At 39.1% G+C, this 21,939-nt stretch overlaps 1 protein-coding gene across 11 annotated transcripts in view; it reads right to left on the reverse strand.

Moving 5' to 3' along the window:
• Positions 1 to 21,939, reverse strand: part of SPAG1 (sperm associated antigen 1) — a 68,089-nt gene that overhangs the window by 34,377 nt on the left and 11,773 nt on the right. For 6 of the 11 annotated variants that reach the window (XM_037892210.2, XM_037892211.2, XM_037892208.1 and 3 more), the window contains 6 exons: positions 20,198 to 20,315; positions 15,818 to 15,948; positions 14,958 to 15,064; positions 11,057 to 11,219; positions 1,679 to 2,098; positions 1,171 to 1,270 (listed from right to left, as the gene is read on the reverse strand). In XM_037892210.2, the coding sequence (XP_037748138.1) occupies positions 1,171 to 1,270; positions 1,679 to 2,098; positions 11,057 to 11,219; positions 14,958 to 15,064; positions 15,818 to 15,948; positions 20,198 to 20,315 (1,039 nt within the window). The remainder of the gene's footprint in view (positions 1 to 1,170; positions 1,271 to 1,678; positions 2,099 to 11,056; positions 11,220 to 14,957; positions 15,065 to 15,817; positions 15,949 to 20,197; positions 20,316 to 21,939) is intronic. The other 5 variants (XM_043539279.1, XM_037892209.2, XM_027829429.2 and 2 more) reach the window with 2 other exon arrangements.

Genomic DNA, 21,939 nt, shown 5'->3' on the forward strand with positions numbered 1-21,939 from the left:
CAATTTATTGCTATAATTTTGTAACTTTATTTGGTCAGTAAACGTCTGTCTTTTTCAACTATCTTATATCTTCACTAATTACAACAAAGTTTAAATTACGCAGAGTATTAGAAAGTATATGAAAAAAACCTGCTCGCTCTTAGAAAACTCCTAAAGCAGATGGTAGACTAGATACAATATGTTAGCAGCTTAATTAATAAAAATTCAAAGCTAAATCTATATTATTATATCCAGTTATTAATATTTTTATACTCTAGTTGTGTGTGTGTGTGAGAGAGAGAGAGAGAGTCACATTCTGGGGTGCAATCCAGACGAGTGAAGAGTTCTGTCACCTCTTATCCTGTAACCCCAAGTGCCTCACAATGCCTTGTTACTATGACTCTCTGCCTGGGACACCCACTGTAAGCAACAAACATGCACTCACATCTACATATTGGGCAGCCCAGGTCCAATGCTTTGGATCCTGGAGCCTGCCTGGTAAGGCAACTCCATGCTCTCCACAGGTCTGGTTTGCACTCCAGAACGTTACAGCCTGGCATTACAAAAGTGGCTGATGAGAGCTCTGACTGTATGGTATCCTGTTTAACCCCTAAAGCCTTACACTCAATCACTGCTTATGAAATTCAACAGAAATTTTAGGAAAAACAGCAATACTTTTAAAAAAAAATGTGGGTTTTTTTTGCAGGGGGATTGAGGGTACCTGACCTTCAGCCAATGGTGCCCTACAACAATGCACCATAAGTAGACAGCAGAATTCTAGCTGAGTTTCTGAACACAATTGTAACACAGATTGTGAATATGATGAGTGTACATGCAAAACAATTTCTACTGTAAACATACTTAAAAATGGTTTCAAACAAGGTAGAGCCTGTTTTCATTTAACGTTAACATTTTGTTCATTTAAGCCTTCCATGCATTTCTATGTACATTTGGGAAGATTTAATTGTCTTTACACATCAACTTATTCAATATTCTTAAAATTACCTCTCCCCTAGTAGTGAGTGATTCATAACATATTTTAACAGATAAAGATTCCTGTCAATATGACAAGGAACTAGTCCTTCCTTAGAATGACTCAGTTAAAATAGTATTTTAATAATGAGAAACCAATTAAAAACATTTAATCATCGATAGGAATGTTGTTTCCCTACAAGAAAGAGTGCTGTTTACCTGTTACAATCTTGAATGCAGTCACTGCAGTTGCCTTCTTTAAGGTAACATGCTGCTCTATTTGAATACAAGATACTTAGATCATCTCGACTTTGTACTCCTAAAATTATATACAAGTACAATGAAATTTCATTATTTAAATATCATTGAATTAGAATAAAAAAAGACTATAGTATGTTCTGAGTTACACTGCACTGCTGCAGTTCGCTGATGATGCAAAGCTTCAAGGAGCTTTTTATTCAGTATGTCACCTACAATGCATATAATTATTCTAGTACATAAACATATGCAAACATCCCTGTCACTAAGAATTATCAATCTTTCTATTCATTTCACTCTACTGTACTTTATGTGACTCATTTTGTAAACTGACTTTATTATTCATCACAAAGGAATTTACAGCCTGTCAGTTTCTGTCAGAAATCTGTGGATAGGCTATGATGGTTAAATTGTGGTTCTTTTAACAATAATAGCAATTCTACTCTTTTCATAAGGTAACACAACTCACCTAAATTGATGACATTTTCAATTGCCTCTGAATACCTCAGCACAGCCTCTCCAAACTGTCCATTCTTAAATAACTCATTTCCTTCACTTTTCAGTTTTGCTGCAGTAGGAGGAAGCAAATTAGAAATGCTTTTCCCAGCTGATGACGATTCTGTCCCATGTGAACTGGAGGTTTCCTTCTTTACATCATTGCTTTCATCCTTTTTTTTACCATTTAGATAACCATTAACTTCACCTTCATGGTCTGGTAAATGTTCAATTGTCTTTTTCTCGGATATGCCTTTTTTTACTCTCTTCTCAGTGTATTCACTGTGCTTCTGCATCTCTGACTTACAGCCACCTCCTTTGCTGGAAAACTTTTTTTGTACATTCCCCATTTCACTTTTAGTTGGAATCTCGCCTCCAAGTAGTACACCAGTTTCTACAAGGAAGTTAATCAGCTAGGTCAGAGTTTGCATCATTGGAAGGAACTATTGTAAAGGCAATGGAGGGGTGTATACCAAAGTCCACAGCATAAAATACTTCAAGAGTCTTCCTTTATAAAAACTGATTTGCCACAGAAAACACTCAGAATACAGATTAATTTCGAGTAATAAACAGTTCCCAATACATAGTAAGAACATAATACTTTCTTGTCAAATCTGTTTTCTCCTTGCTGAAGAACAACTTATAGCACTCCCCTTTTCTTACATAATGGAATGGTACAGAATTTACCTTGAATTTAACCACTTAAATACTGAATGTTAAATAAAAAGCTGACACTAATTTACATGAAAATGCAGATTTACATGGTTTCAATCAGCAAATCACAATTACTTGTCACGTTAGAATTAATACATCAGCAGCAAATTAAATTGCTTTACTAATAGTTCATGAGAAAATATTACAGCTATCAAGCGATCAAAAAAATTAATCGCGATTAATCGCACTGTTAAACAATAGAATACCATTTATTGAAATATTTTTGGATGTTTTCTACATTTTCAAATATATTGATTTCAATTACACAGAATACAAAGTGTACAGTGCTCACTTTATATTTATTTTTTTATTACAAATATTTGCGCTATAAAAAACAAAAACAGTATTTCAATTCACCTCATACAAGTACTGTAGTGCAATTTCTTTATCATGAAAATTGAACTTACAGTGGTAGAATTATGTACAAAAAATAACTGCATTCAAAAATAAAACAATGTAATACTTTAGAGCCTACAAGTCCACTCAGTCCTACTTCTTGTTCAGCTGATCACTCAGACAAACAAGTTCGTTTATATTTTTAGGAGATAATGCTGCCCACTTCTTCTTTACAATGTCACCTGAAAGCGAAAACAGGTGTTCGCATGGCACTGTTGTAGCTGGCGTCGCAAGATATTTACGTGCCAGATGCACTACAGAATCATATGTCCCTTTATGCTTTGACCACCATTCCAGAGGACACGCATCCATGCTGATGATGGTTTCTGCTCAATAACAATCCAAAACAGTTTTCAGATTAGCAGCCGTGTTAGTCTGTATTCGCAAAAAGAAAAGGAGTACTTGTGGCACCTTAGAGACTAACAAATTTATTTGAGCATAAGCTTTCGTGAGCTACAGCTCACAGCTCACTTCATTGGATGCATTCAGTGGAAAATACAGTGGGGAGATTTATATACATAAGGAACATGAAACAATGGGTGTTACCGTACACACTGTAACAAGAGTGATCACTTAAGGTGAGATATTACCAGCAGGAGAGCGGGGGGGAGGGAGGGGGGGGTCGGAGAAACCTTTTGTAGTGATAATCAAGGTGGGCCATTTCCAGCAGTTGACAAGAACGTCTGAGGAACAGTAGGGGGTGGAATAAACATGGGAAATAGTCCACACAAGAGATCCACTTCCTGGACACTACAGTGCTAATAAGCGATGGTCACATAAATACCACCCTATACCAGAAACCTACTGACTGCTATTCCTACCTACATGCCTCCAGCTTTCATCCAGACCACACCACACGATCCATTGTCTACAGCCAACCGCATTTGCTCCAACCCCTCAGACAGAGACAAACACCTACAAGATCTCTAGCAAGCATTCTTACAACTACAATACCCACCTGCTGAAGTGAAAAAACAGATTGACAGAGCCAGAAGAGTACCCAGAAGTCACCTACTACAGGACAGGCCCAACAAAGAAAATAACAGAACGCCACTAGCCATCACCTTCAGCCCCCAACTAAAACCTCTCCAATGCATCATCAAGGATCTACAACCTATCCTGAAGGACGACCCATCACTCTCACAGATCTTGGGAGACAGGCCAGTCCTTGCTTACAGACAGCCCCCCAACCTGAAGCAAATATTCACCAGCAACCACACACCACACAATAGAACCACTAACCCAGGAACCTATCCTTGCAACAAAGCCCACTGCCAGCTGTGTCCACATATCTATTCAGGGAACACCATCATAGGGCCTAATCACATCAGCCACACTATCAGAGGCTCGTTCACCTGCACATCTACCAATGTGATATATGCCATCATGTGCCAGCAATGCCCCTCTGACATGTACATTGGTCAAACTGGACAGTCTCTATGTAAAAGAATAAATGGACACAAATCAGACATCAAGAATTATAACATTCAAAAACCAGTTGGAGAACACTTCAATCTCTTTGGTCACTCGACTACAGACCTAAAAGTTACAATTCTTCAACAAAAAACCCTTCAAAAACAGACTCCAACGAGAGACTGCTGAATTGGAATTAATTTGCAAACTGGATACAATTAACTTAGGCTTGAATAGAGACTGGGAGTGGATGGGTCATTACACAAAGCTAAACTATTTCCCCATGTTTTTCCCCCCATCCATTCCCCACTGTTCCTCAGATGTTCTTGTCAACTGCTGGAAATGGCCCACCTTGATTATCACTACAAAAGGACCTCCCCCCCCCCCACTCTCCTGCTGGTAATAGCTCACCTTAAGTGATCACTCTCGTTACAGTGTGTATGGTAACACCCATTGTTTCATGTTCTCTATGTATATAAATCTCCCCGCTGCATTTTCCACTGAATGCATCCGATGAAGTGACCTGTAACTCACAAAAGCTTATGCTCAAATAAATTTGTTAGTCTCTAAGGTGCCACAAGTACTCCTTTTCTGGATACAAAACAGTGTGGACCAATGCATGTTCATTTTCATCATCAAAGTCAGATGCCATTAGCAAAAGGCTGATTTTCTTTTTTGGTGGTTTTGGTTCTGTAGTTTCCACATTGGAGTGTTGCTCTTTTAAGACTCCTGAAAGCATGTTCCACACCTCCTCCCTCTCAGATTTTGGAAGGCACTTCAGATTCTTAAAATTTGGGTCGAGTCCTTTAGCTATCTTTAGAAATCTCACATTAGCATTTTGTCAAATCCGCTGTGAAAGTGTTCTTAAAATCAAATATGTGCTGGATCATCATCCGAGACTGCTATAACATGAAACATATGGCAGAATGCGGGTAAAACACAGAGCAGGAGACATACAATTCTCTCCCAAGGAGTTCAGTCACAAATTTAATTAACGCATTATTTTTTTAATAAGCGTCATCAGCATGGAAGCATGTCCTCTGGAATCATGGCCGAAGCACGAAGGGGCATACAAATATTTAGCATATCTGGAGTGTAAATACCTTGCAACATCAGCTACAAAAGTGCCATGCGAACACCTGTTCTCATTTTCAGGTGACATTGTAAATTAGAAGCAGGCAGCATTATCTCCTGTAAATGTAAACAAACTTGACTGTCTTACCAATTGGCTGAACAAGAAGTAGGACTGAGTGGACTTGTAGACGCTACAGTTTTACATTGTTTTGTTTTTGAGTGCAGTTATGTAACAAACAAAAGAAATCTACATTTGTAAGTTGCACTTGCACAATAAAGAGACTGCTCTACAGCAATCTTCCAGCAGCTCCCATTGGCCTGGAGCAGCGAACCGTGGCCACTGGGAGCCGCGATCGGCCGAACCTGCGGACGTGGCCGGTAAACAAATCGGCGCGGCCCGCCAGGGGCTTTCCCTGCACAAGCGACGGAACAAGTTTGGGAACCACTACTTTACAGTCCTTGCATGAGATTAACTGAAAAATACTATTTCTTTTGTAATTTTTACAATGCAAATATTTGTAATAAAAATATAAAGTGAGCATTGTACACTTTGCATTCTGTGTTGTAATTGAAATCAATATATTTGAAAATATATAGAAAAACATCTAAAGTATTTAATGAATTTCAGTTGGTATTCTATTATTGTTTAACAATGGGATTAAAACTGCGATTAATCATGATTAATTTTTTTTAATCACAATTACTTTTTTTGAGTTAATCGCATGAGTTAACTGCAATTGACAGCCCTAGAATATATATATCTACCCATCAGAAGTCCCTGTAAATAACATGGAAAGGAGAAATTTTTAATTCGTCTTCTTGTAATATATCAACATAGCTCAAGAAAAAGAGGTTTCATATGAAAGGTAAACATAAGGACAAAGCATAGCCTTATATGAGTTCAGATTAAAGACACACAATAATGAAAATTAACCCTAAAATAAGCTTTAAACAATGTCCAGAAGATAAGAAAATCCACAAAATCACTGAATCAGATGTAACCTTAGACAAATCCCTCATCTATCAGAATGGCCTATCACCATAGTATATAGGTATTTAATTTTATTCATTAGAGGAGGTTTTGGAAAAAAATTGATAAACTAAACAGTAATGAATCACCAGGACCAGATGTTATTCACCCAAGAGTTCTGAAGGAACTCAGATATGAAATTGCAGAATTACTAACTGTACTTTGTAAACTATCATTTAAATCAGCTTCTGTACCAAATGACTGGAGGATAGCTAATGTGATGCCAATTTTTAAAAAGGACTCCAGAAGTGATCCTGGCCATTACAGGCCAGTAAGCCTGACTTCAGTACCAGGCAAACTGGTTGAAACTATAGTAAAGAACAAAATTGTCAGACACATAGATGAACATAATTTCTTTGGGAAGAGTCAACATAGTTTTTGTAAAGGGAAAATCATGACTCACCAATATACTAGAACTCTTTGAGGGGGTCAACAAGCATGTGGACAAGGGGAATCCAGTGGATATAATGTACTTAGATTTTCAGAAAGCCTTTGACAAGGTCATTCACCAAAGGTTCTTAAGCAAAGCAATCTGTCATGGGATAAGAGGGAAAGTCCTCTCATGGATTGGTAACTAGCTAAAAGATAGAAAACAAAAGGTAGGAATAAATTATCAGTTTTCAAAATGGAGAGCGATAAATAGTGGTGTCCACCAGGGGTCTGTATGGGGACCAGTCCTATTCAACATATTCATAAATGATCTGGAAAAAAGGGGTAAACAGTGAAGTGGCAAAATTTGCAAACTATACAAAACTATTCAAGATAGTTAAGTCCCAGGCAGACTGCAAAGAGCTACAAAAGGATCTCTCAAAACTGGGTGACTGGGCAACAAAATGGCAGATGAAATTCAATGCTGACAAATACAAAGTAATGCACATCGGAAAACATAATCCCAACTATACATATAAAATGATGGGGGCTAAATTAACTGTTACCACTCAAGAAAGAGACCTTGGAGCCATTGTGGATAGCTGTCTGAAAACATCCATTCAATGTGCAGCAGCAGTCAAAAAAAACAAACAAACACACTGTTGGGAATCATTAAGAAAGGGATAGATGAGATGGAAAATATCATATTGCCTCTATATAAAACCATGGTATGCCCACATCTTGAATACTGCATGCAGATGTGGTTGCCCCATCTCAAAAAAGATATATTGGAATTGGAAAAGGTTCAGAAAAGGGCAACAAAAATGATTAGGGGTATGGAACGGTTTCCATATGAAGAGCGATTAATAAGACTGTATCCGCAAAAAGAACAGGAGTACTTGTGGCACCCTAGAGACTAACAAATTTATTTGAGCATAAGCTTTAGTGGGCTACAGCCCACTTCACTGGATGCACAGAATGGAACATATAGTAAGAAGATACACACACAAACACACACACACACACACACACAGAGAACATGAAAAGGTGGAGTAAGAGGCTAATTAATTAAGATGAACTATTAACAGCATGAGAAAAAAACTTTTATAGTGATAATCAAGATGGCCCATTTAGACAGCTGACAAGAGGATATGAGGATACTTAACATGGGGAAATAGATTCAGTAAGACTGGGACTTTTCAGCTTGGAAAAGAGACGACTAAGGGGAAATATGAGGTCTATAAAAATCATGAGTGATGTGGAGAAAGTAAATAAGGAAGTGTTATTTACTCCTCCTCATAAAACAAGAACTAGGGGTCACCAAACGTTCTGTTCTGTTTATTCCCCCTGGGGCACCGGGCATTGCCCACTGCTGGAAGACAGGATACTGGGCTAGACGGACCTTTGGTGTGACCTAGTATGGCTGTTCTTATGTTCCAGAAATTTTGACCCTTGAAAATACCAGTAAGGCAACTGTACCCTCTAATCATTTTGTGTGTCTTGGTACCATCAGACTAGATGCTGGGTTTTCCTTTTATCTTAACTGACATGCAGAGGTGCCACAAGAATTTTTCATGCCACCATATCTTTAAGTATTGATTCCCGATTGTACACACCAGTAAATATTTCAGAAGATTATATGAAAACATATAATCTATAATGCCCAAATTCTTCCTGACTTAATTTTTTTTAAATTACCTAAATCAAACCAGACAAGACTGGAGTAATCAAGATACAGAAGAGATCATTTTATTTGCCATCAGCCCAAACCTAGAGCATTCTATGTACTCTCTAATAAGAAGAGAGGAAAATACCAATTCTTAAATCTGATGCAGGAATCTAGGCAGTAGGGAACTGGGGAAGATTCTATGCAGAAGTTCTACATTAAAGCAGAAAGAGACACAGAGTAGCTTGGGGATAATTCTTTTTTCCCTGTTCTAATAAAGTTTCTTGTTCAGCATCAGAAGAAAGTGACTCTTTCTGGGATTCTTTACCATTGTCATACAACACTTGGCAGTGGAGACAGGAACCAAGATACCAATCTTCAAGAACTTGGTGAACACCCAAGATGCCATATGCAAAGCAAAAGCAGGAACAACAGATGAGCTAGAATAGCAGATACTTCATATCCGTTATGTGCAGTGTTGTTTAACCATGTTGGTTCCAAGATATTAGAGAGACAAGGTGGGTGAAGAAATATCTTTTACTTGGCCAACTTCCTTTGGTGAGCTTATCTCTCTCACTAACAGAAGTTGGTCCAATAAAAGATATTACCACATCCACCTTGTCTCTCTTTTATATTAATTGTTATTTTCAGACTGTGGAAGACAATATTCTGAGGATGAAGAGCACAGAATCATTCCTGAGGAAAGATTATAGCATTTCATAGAATCATAGAATATCAGGGTTGGAAGGGACCTCAGGAGGTCATCTAGTCCAACCCCCTGCTCAAAGCAGGACCAATCCCCAATCAAATCATCCCAGCCAAGGCTTTGTCAAGCCTGACCTTAAAAACTTCCAAGGAAGGAGATTCTACCACCTCCCTAGGTAACACATTCCAGTGTTTCACCACCCTCTTAGTGAAAAAGTTTTTCCTAATATCCAACCTAAACCTCCCCCACTGCAACTTGAGACCATTACTCCTTGTCCTGTCCTCTTCTACCACTGAGAATAGTCTAGAACCATCCTCTCTGGAACCACCTCTCAGGTAGTTGAAAGCAGCTATCAAATCCCCCCTCATTCTTCTCTTCCGCAGACTAAACAATCCCAGTTCCCTCAGCCTCTCCTCATAAGTCATGTGTTCCAGACCCCTAATCATTTTTGTTGCCCTTCGCTGGACTCTCTCCAATTTATCCACGTCCTTCTTGTAGTGTGGGGCCCAAAACTGGACACAGTACTCCAGATGAGGCCTCACCAATGTCGAATAGAGGGGAATGATCACGTCCCTCGATCTGCTCGCTATGCCCCTACTTATACATCCCAAAATGCCATTGGCCTTCTTGGCAACAAGGGCACACTGCTGACTCATATCCAGCTTCTCGTCCACTGTAACCCCTAGGTCCTTTTCCGCAGAACTGCTGCCTAGCCATTCGGTCCCTAGTCTGTAGCTGTGCATTGGGTTTTTCCGTCCTAAGTGCAGGACCCTGCACTTATCCTTATTGAACCACATCAGGTTTCTTTTGGCCCAATCCTCCAACCCTATGCTTGAACCCTATGCTGCCACCACCAAGCGTGTTACACAAAGAACAGGGGAAGAGACCACTTGGAGACGTCTTCCCCCAAAATATCCCCCCAAGCCCTACACCCCCCCTCCCGGGGAAAGCTTCATAAAAATCCCCACCAATTTGTACAGGTGAACACAGACCCAAACCCCTGGATCTTAAGAACAACGAAAAATCAATCAGGTTCTTAAAAGAAGAATCTTAATTAAAGAAAAGATAAAAGAATCACCTCTGCAAAACCAGGACGGCAAACACCCCACAGGGCAATCAGACTCAAAACACAGAGAATCCCTCTAGGCAAAACCCCAAGCCACAAAAAGACACAAAAACAGGAATATACATTCCACCCAGCACAGCATATCTTACCAGCCATTAGGGTCACCTTGAAAAATATGATCAAATGACAGCCTGTGTCCTAGCAATGGGAATGCAGACAATTGCAGTCTTTCCTCCTAAACTGCACTAAGGAAGAGCTATTATTAACATTTATATGGTAATAGTGTTTAAAGGCCATAACCAGGTAGACCCCACTGTGCTAGGCAAGGTACAAACAAATAATAAATTACAGTCCCTATGCCAGTTTACAATCTAAAAAAGACAAGATACATAGGTTGTTGAGATGAACAAATGCATTGGAATGGGGGAGACAAAAAAATATATATATACTGGGTAAATGAGGGCTAAATGACCTGCTACAAGACATTACCACTTAAGCCTTTTAACTCTGCCCATTATTCTTATCTCCAAGAGGAAAGCAACAAGTTCTCACAGTAAAATACTTGCAAGAAGGATCTCAGATTGGGCAGAGAGAGAATTCAGACATGGCATAAAGGCCTAAAAAGAGAGGGTATGGAGATGCACCATAACATTTAACTGGAGGGCTGTGTCCTTCTCAATTATCAAGAACCAAGTAGTCCAGGGTAATGGAAAGCATTACTGGAAGGAAATGGGATAAGAGTCCTAAAAACAGTGGGAAAAATAAATTAAAGTTGGTTCTGTGGCCTTTGGTGCCACTGCAAAGTTAGAAAAAAGACTCGGCTAAAGATACAGTGAGAGTTGGACATTCACACTGCTTAAAAACATTCAAATTGCCAAGATCGGTATCCCAGGTAACAAATATATAGACAAACATTACTTTTATCTCCACTGCCACTTTCATGTTCTTCTCCATTTCCTCCTCTTTCTTCATCACCATCTGACTCCTCTGTATCTTGAATAAGTATTCTTTTTCCTTTGGTGTGCATCTCAGATACAGGCTCTAAATCTTTCAGCTTCTGCTCAATATCGGACAGATTTTTCTGCAGTGTAGCAATAATAGCAATTTTAGAAGTCTTAAAAAAATTAGCATTTAGATAGTGCTTTACCTTTGCAAAGCACTTTCCATTGTCTAAATAATGCCTACAACACACCTCTGAAGTAATTACTTGGTATTACCTTAAAAATAAGAAAATAGAGATAGGTTGAATGACTTCCAAGACACTATAGTGAGTCAGTTTCAGAACTGGGATTAGGACTAAATTGTTTCTGACTCCCCATTCCAATGCTATATCCAATGCCCACTGCATATACATAATTATACAAATCCATAGATACCATTTGTTAATAAATTCTTTGGAACATAGATTGTGCCTACCTACCTCTGTGTGTAGATAGTGCAACACTGACAATGGAACCAACTGGCATAGTCTACAAGGACAGAGACTAACAAATTTAAAGCCTAAAGACAATGGATTACTACACTAGAACTTTACAGAAGGCATAAAAATAATTTAATCAAAATCCACAGTACGGAGAACCCAATGTCTGCTACGGACTTTTCTTTTCTTTTCAAATAGTTAAACTAACAGCTAGGATCAACCATAGGAAATGATAATTTCTTGCAGAGTCTAGTAGAAGCACACCGCTGATTGATGAAAAGTTATGCTGGTCTTACAAGAGCTACAATTCTCCCATTTATTTCATTATCATAACCACATGAAAAATACCAGAGGAATTCTAAAGCTGCTAATTTCTGTTTGTAAAAAGCTTCTAAAAGGCCAGATTTGACATATGTCCTAGAGGTTACAGCTAATTATTAGAATTCAAGAAGAACTTTGTTCCAGTTATCAAATGAGTCACTAATTGCCTACTCTCAGGCAAGCCACTTAATCAACCCGATTGTAAAACCTGCTAAAGCAAACGCTGCATTTGAGTAGAGCTATCCTGAGCATATATTTTCTTCAACCTACCATACACATTCGGAGATTGCCAGAGGAGAATGCCCCTTTGTGGATTACATACATTTTTGACTACACACTCACTCTCTACATTAAGTCTCTAACAAAGAAAAATAAGAGAAAGTGTGTTCTCAAAAGAAAAAACATAACACCTTATTCTGCTAAAGAAATGAGTGCAATATCATACTCTTTCTAATGCTTAATGCACGTTTAACTTCTGATGTTTAAATGGTGCTGTTAAGCAAAGTAATAACAACTTTATTTGAGATGATGAACTTGTGATTTACCGGATACCTAAATGACAACTTGATGTCACCATTACCACATAAACAAAAATAAAATCTGGCAAAAAGTTTGCCAGAAAATTGCATTTTCAATCATTTGCCACATTCCTATTTAATCCTAAGAAACCATTACTGTATTACTGTGGAGATTTCTGATAGTAACTCCTCACTTAGCGTTGTCCCAGTTAACGTTGTTCTGTTGTTACATCGCTGATCTATTAGAGAACGTACTCTTTTAAAGTTGTGCAATGTTCACTTATAAGATTGTTTTGCTGGTGTGGGGTTGGAACTAGGGTGGGCTGACAGCCCCCCTATTAGCTCCCCTCCACACACCCCCAGCGCCTCCCGCCTGTGGCCCCACGCCTCCCCCATCCTGAATGCGGCAGAACAGCTGTTTCGCTGTGTTCAGGAGGCTCAGAGAGGGAGGGGGCACTGCTCCGTGGGTCCCACCAGTGGGCAGGAGGCACGGAGGTGGAGGGGAGCTGATGTGGGGCTGCCAGCCTACCCTGGTTCCAAGCCCCCACCCCCTAGTTATGACAGGCTGCTCGTCCAGAGAATCCCGCAAGTAGTGGACAAAGTACCATACTAGCAGGCAATGAAAAAAGTTTCCCTGGAGCCTAACCCCCACATTTACATTAATTCTTATGGGGAAACTGGATTCGCTTAACATCGTTTCCCTTAGTCGCATTTTTCAAGAACATAACTACAATGTTAAGCGAGGAGTTACTGTCATGAGATTGAAGCACAACAGAACCTTGCTAATTTGCACTGACGGTTAGTCACGGCACTCAAGCCAACAGCCTCCTGGTATACACAAGATGACTGCAGGCTGGGCATTGACAGTGAAGGAACTTCAGTTCTTGAGCAAAACTTCCTACCTTGGTCCAACAAAACCCATCGTTTGTTGACTTCAAGGGCATACTGGCAAGGACAATCTATTCTTTGGGACTTTGGAGACAGGAGTGGTTAACTGTTATGGATTTCTTTTGTAAGTTTTACATGTTTTCATACTGAGCATGAATCTAGGGCCTGATCTTGTGAGGTTGCAAAGTAGCCTGGCGCACTCCACACCCATAAAAGTCTATGGGAGTTGAGGCTTCTCAACACATCTCCAGAGGTGCTCAGAATCTTACAGGACGATCAGAACGTTAAAGCCTACAAAAATAACTGGAAACTCCTTATTTTGGGAAATTAATAAGTAAAATTAAACCAAGAGATATGAAATCTTAGTAACATCAGATCTAGTCACAGTTGTTTCTACCAAATCTTTGCTGAGAAGAGGAGGAAGACTGTATTTCATACACACACAATGGCAGAGAAAGCAGAACAGTAAAGTGTGAATTACTGAGGTTTAATTTTTACTGTTATTTATAATTCCTAGTAAAATGTAAATATTAATAATGGTAAAGAGACAAGATAACAAGCTTTAGTTTTTGGAAAAAACTCTCAAAAATGATTCAGCAATGCCTCCTCTACAACTGACTATATCAGAGGTTCTCAAACTGTGATCTGTGGACCATGATCCATTCAGGTGGTCCATGGATAGTTCCCTCTAAAGATGCGCACGTGGGTGGCCGCACACAAGAGAATGAAGGGCCACCCACCTAATTAGTGGAGCCGTGAAGGCGTGGCTCCACTAAGTAGGTGCCTGGACCCTGGAGAAGACACACATGTAAGGTGAGGTGGTGGCCTTGGGGGGAATAGGCGGTAGGTGAGAGGGGGCAGTGGGGTAAGAAGAGGGGGTGAGGGGAATTTGGGACGTGAAGGGCTGCAGCGGCCAGAGAAAGAGGCGACTTTCCCCAGCCCCAGCTCAGGGGCTGCCGTGGTGGGGGAAAGAGGGAGAGACCCCCCACTCCTTGATTACTGTGGTGGGGGAAGAGAGGACACATCCATTACATTAGAAAGGTAAGACTACTGATATTAAAATATGAGTTGTGTGCTTTTATTTGTAAAACAAAAAAAATTATTATTATTAAGTTTTCTTTTTATATAGCGCTTTTATCCAAAGCACTTTACAATAGTTAGCTAATGGTACAAACAACATTTGGAAAGATCATTAAGTGGTCCGCCGAGATGCTCAGCAATGTTCAAGTGGTTCACGGAAAAAAAAGTTTTGAGACCCACTGGACTATATGACTAGGCACATGAATCAGTCATACATTTTTATTATAATTACCATCTCAACTGTAGTCACAAACACGATTATATTGTTTAAGATGCATTTTAAAAATAGTCATTTCAAATATGTATTATATATTAACATTTTAACAAGTACTTTAAGCTAGAATCTTTTATGGTTCATATCTCATATTTGCCATTATAAAAAAGTAGAAGCCCAGACTTCAACAAAGTAAATTCATTCAGAAAAGTGAAGTCAGTGAGCCAACCAGAACTTCAGCGGAGTTTGCCTGAATAAAAAGTGACTAGATATACATCCATTATTATACTACAGTATATCACTTTTATCTTACATCAAACAAATAACACAAGCAACATGCATCTTGTTCTAGAAATACACAGAGTTACTTGTCTTTACCTTAGCTATGGCATTTTCTGGTTCAACATGTAATACTTTGGCCAAATCCTGTATAGCTGCCTGGTAATTCTGTAGATGCTTGTGTACAGTGGCACGGCGCATAAGAGCTACAAATTAACAAAGAACATACTATTTATATTGTATAGTTCTAAATTATACTGCAGACTACAATTAATTCACATTTAATCAGAGAAAGTACAATGTGAAGTACAAAACAATTCTGCATTAAATTTCATAAAGCCTTGCATCCACTTCATAATGGTTATGTATTAAGTTAATTTTTTTTTTAATTACATCATTTGATATGACATACCCTACATTTATATGGTGATACATGAACTAGCATTCCTCTTAATAATTTTCCAGTCTGTCCCACTCTCTCCATATAAATTTAGTTACCTATTTACAAATACTTATCTTAGTAAGAAAGCATGCACCAAGCACCTTTCACTGCTCTTTTAATGCAGCTGTTAAGCTTGTTAAAGGAGGTGCTATTCTGTGAATATTAGGACAGCGCACGTCACCAATATGATGTGGCTAACAATCATCATTTGGAAAGCATGATCTGACCACACACCACCATCCTACTGTTGCTTCAGCCCAATCTTAGAATCTTGGATCAAAGATAGGCAGGACAAACCTGCACAAATCCCCAAACTGCCACTTAAACTATCATAGGCGGAGCTAATCTGGGACTATTTTTCCCCACATTTGAGGTCTGACAACTGAAGTCAAAGGAAAGACCTCCTATTTATTTCAATGGATGATAAACCAGGACTGCATTCCCCCCCAATCCCCCATCCTGAAAAAAGATTTTTCTCTAGAAATAAAATTCTGAGAAATGCTAGTTGACATTTCACCTTTTAGGTTGCCAGGCTCCAAATCTAACACTTTCTCACAATCCTGAAAAGCATTATGCCAGTTTTGAAGTTTGATTTCTGCTTGAGCTCTGTTATTATATGCTGACACAGTGGGCAATACTGATATGCTCCTGCAAAAGACAAGACAAGGTGAGCTGTATGCTAGAAAGAAAAACAAAGAGTATACAAAAACTTCATTGAAGTCAGTTTTAAATTGTAAAGAGTTATAATAAAATTAAAAATCACTAAGCAATGCAATTTCAACTAGAGGACTGTGAAACAGTATGCAAGATCAATTTATTTTAAAATCATGGCAACATAAAACTGCACGACAAGATGCTCTGTACAAAAGTGATGCATCTCTTAAAGCAATTTAGAGAACTTTGATGCTCCTCCTCTCTTATTAAATCTTTCTTGTAAATTATGGTGCCCAAACTGAAAATAGAAAGTAGGTTTTATTTTAGAGTGGTAGGGCTGGGTAGATGGTATACAGGAGGAAAAAAGATTGATGTGCAGTATAGAATAATCAGGTTACAGTGAACTTATTCTATATAGCTGTACACTAGATAGGACTGTAGTCACTTAAAATTGCTATCAATCCACTCAAACACATTTTATTCAAATTTTATGAATTTATAAACTTAAGTAAATAATAATTGCCATACTGAATCAGAACAGTAGTCCATTCAGCATACTATCATGTCTCTGACAGTGGCCAATGCCAGATGTTTCAGATGAAGGTGGAAAAAAATAAAAACTAAACAAAACATTGTGGTCAAATGTGGAGAAGTTTCTTCTAACCCTGCAACTCAGCAGTTGGCTCAGGCCCTGAAGAATGAAAGCTTATGATCCTTCTTAAAAAAAAAAAAATTATATAATTCAACTGTAGATGTTCTTGATATCCATATTATACCCCAAAAAACTACATTATAAGAACATTAAGGTTGCAAAGTCAAGCACTCAAAAGATAGAAAACACCAGAATTAAGGTTGCCTGTGTGTCCTCTTCTTTGTATGCATTATAACCACTTTAATTATGTGATCACATTCTATTTTTGCCTCATTCAGTGCAAAAGATGAATGATGCTCACCGAATGGGTATCTAGTCAATATTTATTTTTATCCTCCTTATTCCGTGTGTAGCTCCACACTTTATTTATTGCACACCATTCTACACTGAATATAGAATTAATTTCCTCCTAGGCTTTTCTGCGAGATCATAGCATCTTACTGCTTTATATACATTAACGGATTTATCCTCAACACCCTTGAGAGATGAGGCAGTATTATTATCCAAATTTTACACATGGGGAACTGAGGCACAGAAATTAAGACCAAAATGTCCACAAATTGGTGATGTCCAATTTAGGAAGCCTAGGGCCTGACTTTTTTTTAATTGCTTACCATTTATTAAACACTTTATATGTTCAGAGCAGAATTCCCACTGACTTCAGTTGCAGCAGTGAGTGCTCAGCACTTCCACAAATCAGACCTAGGTGTTGCAAGTTGCATACTCACAAAATGAGGAACACACAATGACCACCTGTGAAAATTTTGGTTTATAGACTTGCTCAGCATCACACACAAAATTTGTGGCAGAGGCAAGGAGAAAATCCAATTCTCCAGAGTACCATTCAATTGCCTTCACCACAAGATTGTCCTATATCTTTCTGCAGTTCCCCACCACACAACTTCCAACTTTTGTAACAAATGAGGCAGGAGGCCCACGAACAACAACAACTTCATTCACTACACAACAGGATTCATTTCAGAGCACAGTCTATCCTGTGCACTTGAGGAAGAGATCCTGTGGAAACCCAGCATTATTTTGAATCCCAATCTTAATATTTTTGCATTCTTGACCGCTACAGATCACTTACAGGATGTTCTAAAGAATCCTTATTGAGGTTATAGGGACAAACCATCCCGATGTGTAGAAAGAATAGTAAATATGGCAGGCGACCGACCGGCTTGGCTTAACAGTGAAATCCTTGCTGATCTTAAATACAAAAAACAAGCTTACAAGAAGTGGAAGATTGGACAAATGACCAGGGATGAGTATAAAAATATTGCTCAGGCATGCAGGAGTGAAATCAGGAAGGCCAAATCACACCTGGAGTTGCAACTAGCAAGAGATGTTAAGACTAACAAGAAGGGTTTCTTCAGGTATGTTAGCAACAAGAAGAAAGTCAAGGAAAGCGTGGGCCCCTTACTGAATGAGGGAGGCAACCTAGTGACAGAGGATGTGGAAAAAGCTAATGCTTTTTTTGCCTCTGTCTTCACGAACAAGGTCAGCTCCCAGACTACTGCACTGGGCAGCACAGCATGGGGAGGAGGTGACCAGCCCTCTGTGGAGAAAGAAGTGGTTCGGGACTATTTAGAAAAGCTGGATGTGCACAAGTCCATGGGGCTGGATGCGTTGCATCCGAGAGTGCTAAAGGAGTTGGCGGATGTGATTGCAGAGCCATTGGCCATTATCTTTGAAAACTCATGGCCATCGGGGGAGGTCCCAGACGACTGGAAAAAGGCTAATGTAGTGCCCCATCTTTAAAAAAGGGAAGAAGGAGGATCCTGGGAACTACAGGCCAGTCAGCCTCACCTCAGTCCCTGGAAAAATCATGGAGCAGGTCCTCAAGGAATCAATTCTGAAGCACTTAGAGGAGAGGAAAGTGATCAGGAACAGTCAGCATGGATTCACCAAGGGCAAGTCATGCCTGACTAATCTAATTGCCTTCTATGACGAGATAACTGGCTCTGTGGATGAAGGGAAAGCAGTGGACGTGTTGTTCCTTGACTTTAGCAAAGCTTTTGACACGGTCTCCCACAGTATTCTTGCTACCAAGTTAAAGAAGTATGGGCTAGATGAATGGACTATAAGGTGGATAGAAAGTTGGCTAGACTGTCGGGCTCAACGTGTAGTGATCAATGGCTCCATGTCTAGTTGGCAGCTGGTATCAAGTGGCGTGCCCCAAAGGTCGATCCTGGGGCCAGTTTTGTTCAATATCTTCATAAACGATCTGGAGGATGGTGTGGATTGCACTCTCAGCAAGTTTGCAGATGACACTAAACTGGGAGGAGAGGTAAATACGCTGGAGGGTAGGGATAGGATACAGAGGGACCTAGACAAATTGGAGGATTGGGCCAAAAGAAATCTGATGAGGTTCAACAAGGACAAGTGCAGAGTCCTGCACTTAGGACGGAAGAATCCAATGCACCGCTACAGACTAGGGACCGAATGGCTCGGCAGCAGTTCTGCAGAAAAGGACCTAGGGGTTACAGTGGACGAGAAGCTGGATATAGGTTAACAGTGTGCCTTTGTTGCCAAGAAGGCCAATGGCATTTTGGGAGTATAAGTAGGGGCATTGCCAGCAGATCGAGGGATGTGATCGTTCCCCTCTATGCAACACTGGTGAGGCCTCATCTGGAGTACTGTGTCCTGTTTTGGACCCCACACTACAAGAAGGATGTGGAAAAATTGGGAAGAGTCCAGCGGAGGGCAACAAAAACGATTAGGGGACTGGAACACATGAGTTATGAGGAGAGGCTGAGGGAACTGGGATTGTTTAGTCTACGGAAGAGAAGAATGAGGGGGGATTTGATAGCTGCTTTCAACTACCTGAAAGGGGGGTTCCAAAGAGGATGGCTCTAGACTGTTCTCAGTGGTAACAGATGACAGAACAAGGAGTAATGGTCTCAAGTTGCAGTGGGGGAGATTTAGGTTGGATATTAGGAAAAACTTTTTCACTAGGAGGGTGGTGAAACACTGGAATGCGTTACCTAGGGAGGTGGTGGAATCTCCTTCCTTAGAAGTTTTTAAGGTCAGGCTTGACAAAGCCCTGGCTGGGATGATTTAATTGGAGATCAGTCCTGCTTTGAGCAGGGGGTTGGACTAGATGACCTCCTGAGGTCCCTTCCAACCCTGATATTCTATGATTCTAATGGAGCTGTCCACAATAATGTGCTGTCATTTTCCTAAGTAGTTAATACTTACATTAGAACCCAACAGTGTGTATTGCTAGTTGAAATTATTCCTACCAATACATAATAGATTGCATTTATCAACAATGAATTTCATTTGGCACCATGCAGCTCATCTGCCTAGTTTTGTGAGGTCCCTCTGGAGTCTCCTCTAGTCTTGAATAACCTAGATAGTTGTGTCATCTGCAAATTTTGCCACCTCACTCTTCACCCATTTTTCCTGGTCGCTTATACATCATTAATCGACATGCAGAATCTTGAGATACCCCAATGTAAAATCTTTTGCCATTTTAGAAAGTTGATCAGCTGTTGCTTCAACAAGACAGACCCTGAACTAGATTGATATATACATAATATTAATACTTACAAGTTTTAAATAACGGTTCACATGGCATTAACTTACCGAGTGTAATATGTCACTGCTTCTTTAAAATCCCCAATGGCAAAGGCTTCATTACCTTTTTCTTTTTCACGATTAGCAATAAAATTTCTCTCTTTCTTAGTCATACCTAGAACATAATCTTTAGATATAAAAACAGCTAACTATTAACAGATGCAAAATATGACATTTTAACATAGAAGTATTTTAATTTAATTATATTGTGTACATTGGTTCAAAAAGTTATAGAGTGGACCACAAGACAACCTCTCTATTAAGACATGGTCCATGTTATAAAAAAGTGTGAAAACTCCTAAAATGAAACAAAAAAAGGAAACTTGGTCAGTATGCATATATTTCAGGATAAAAGATTTTATGTGGATATTTTGTATTCAGCAACGTTCAAGTGACTAGAACACATTTTTCAAGACTCTTCTCAGTGGAAAATTTGTACTGAAATTTTCTAGGATGAACAGAGTCCAAGGGCAGACAAAATTGAGTATGCATTAGAAAGGTAATGCTTGAAAAATCTGTGCCTCTTTGCAGCATTTGAAACCAGACTTAAGACCCTTGCCATCACTCCATGCCACCAATAAAATCTTAGTTGCTTATGCTAGAGTTTAATTAAGTAAATAAAGTGAGCACTGGGATGCCTTATAACAAGTTCTCTCTGTATATACATTATATATAAAGATCAGGAAACAATCGGCTTAGTGTCTTTGCAATTTTCTTCCATTATGAATTATTAAACACACAGTATAATTTATACAAAACATTAAACTGATTTTTAAGCTATTTCTATTTCAAATAGTCTTCTCTGCCAAAAGAGAATGTGCTTTCACTTTGATAAGCTAATTATGTAGAAAAACTTTTTCAGCTCAACAATTGATCCTTCTGCAGTTGTAGTAGTTAGCATGTTTGGAATAACTACCACTAGCACGCCAGAAGGATAATTTGTTTGGGCTAAAACCTGTTTTCCGCTTTGCTAGGACAAACTTCTATCAGCTGGCCATCTGAGGAATGGGTGAACATGTTGAAAGGTGATGGGAAGCCAAGTCATGGGAGGAAGGAAGCTGGATGGTTGAGAAGGAGAACAAAGTTCTCAGCATACTAATTCAGGGTTGATCCAAGCAAGCCTTAAGCTTCACATTAACTTGCAACCATTAATAAACAAAAAGAAAAGGAGTACTTGTGGCACCTTAGAGACTAACAAATTTATTCAGAGGTCCACTGAATGCATCAGATGAAGTGAGCTTTAGCTCACGAAAGCTTATGCTCAAATAAATTTGTTAGTCTCTAAGGTGCCACAAGTACTCCTTTTCTTTTTGCGAATACAGACTAACATGACTGCTACTCTGAAACCTGTCATTAATAGACAGTAAGCAGAATTAGACTCTCTCACTATTGCATGGTAGGCAATAAGACAGCACGTATGTACTGTCCCCAATTATTTTTATTCAGATAATTTAAAGACAACTGCGGTTTCAATACTCTTTGAAACCACCCTTAAATACCTTAATACCTTTAAACTACATACACACACACACACACACACCCACAACATAGCATGAGCAATGCTACAACAACGAAGTAGTATCAGCATTATAGAAGAAAAATAAAAATCTATTTCAAGCTTCCACTGCTTTGTTTTTTATAAACAGTAAGAGGAAAGTGATTTTAAGCTCTGTGAGAATATCATAATTACACCCTGATACACTTTATGTTTTGTTTACAATGGGACAAATCAATCTTGATGCTGTATTTTT

The sequence above is a fragment of the Chelonia mydas genome, chromosome 2 (assembly GCF_015237465.2).
Source record: "Chelonia mydas isolate rCheMyd1 chromosome 2, rCheMyd1.pri.v2, whole genome shotgun sequence".
NCBI classification, from domain to species: domain Eukaryota; kingdom Metazoa; phylum Chordata; order Testudines; family Cheloniidae; genus Chelonia; species Chelonia mydas.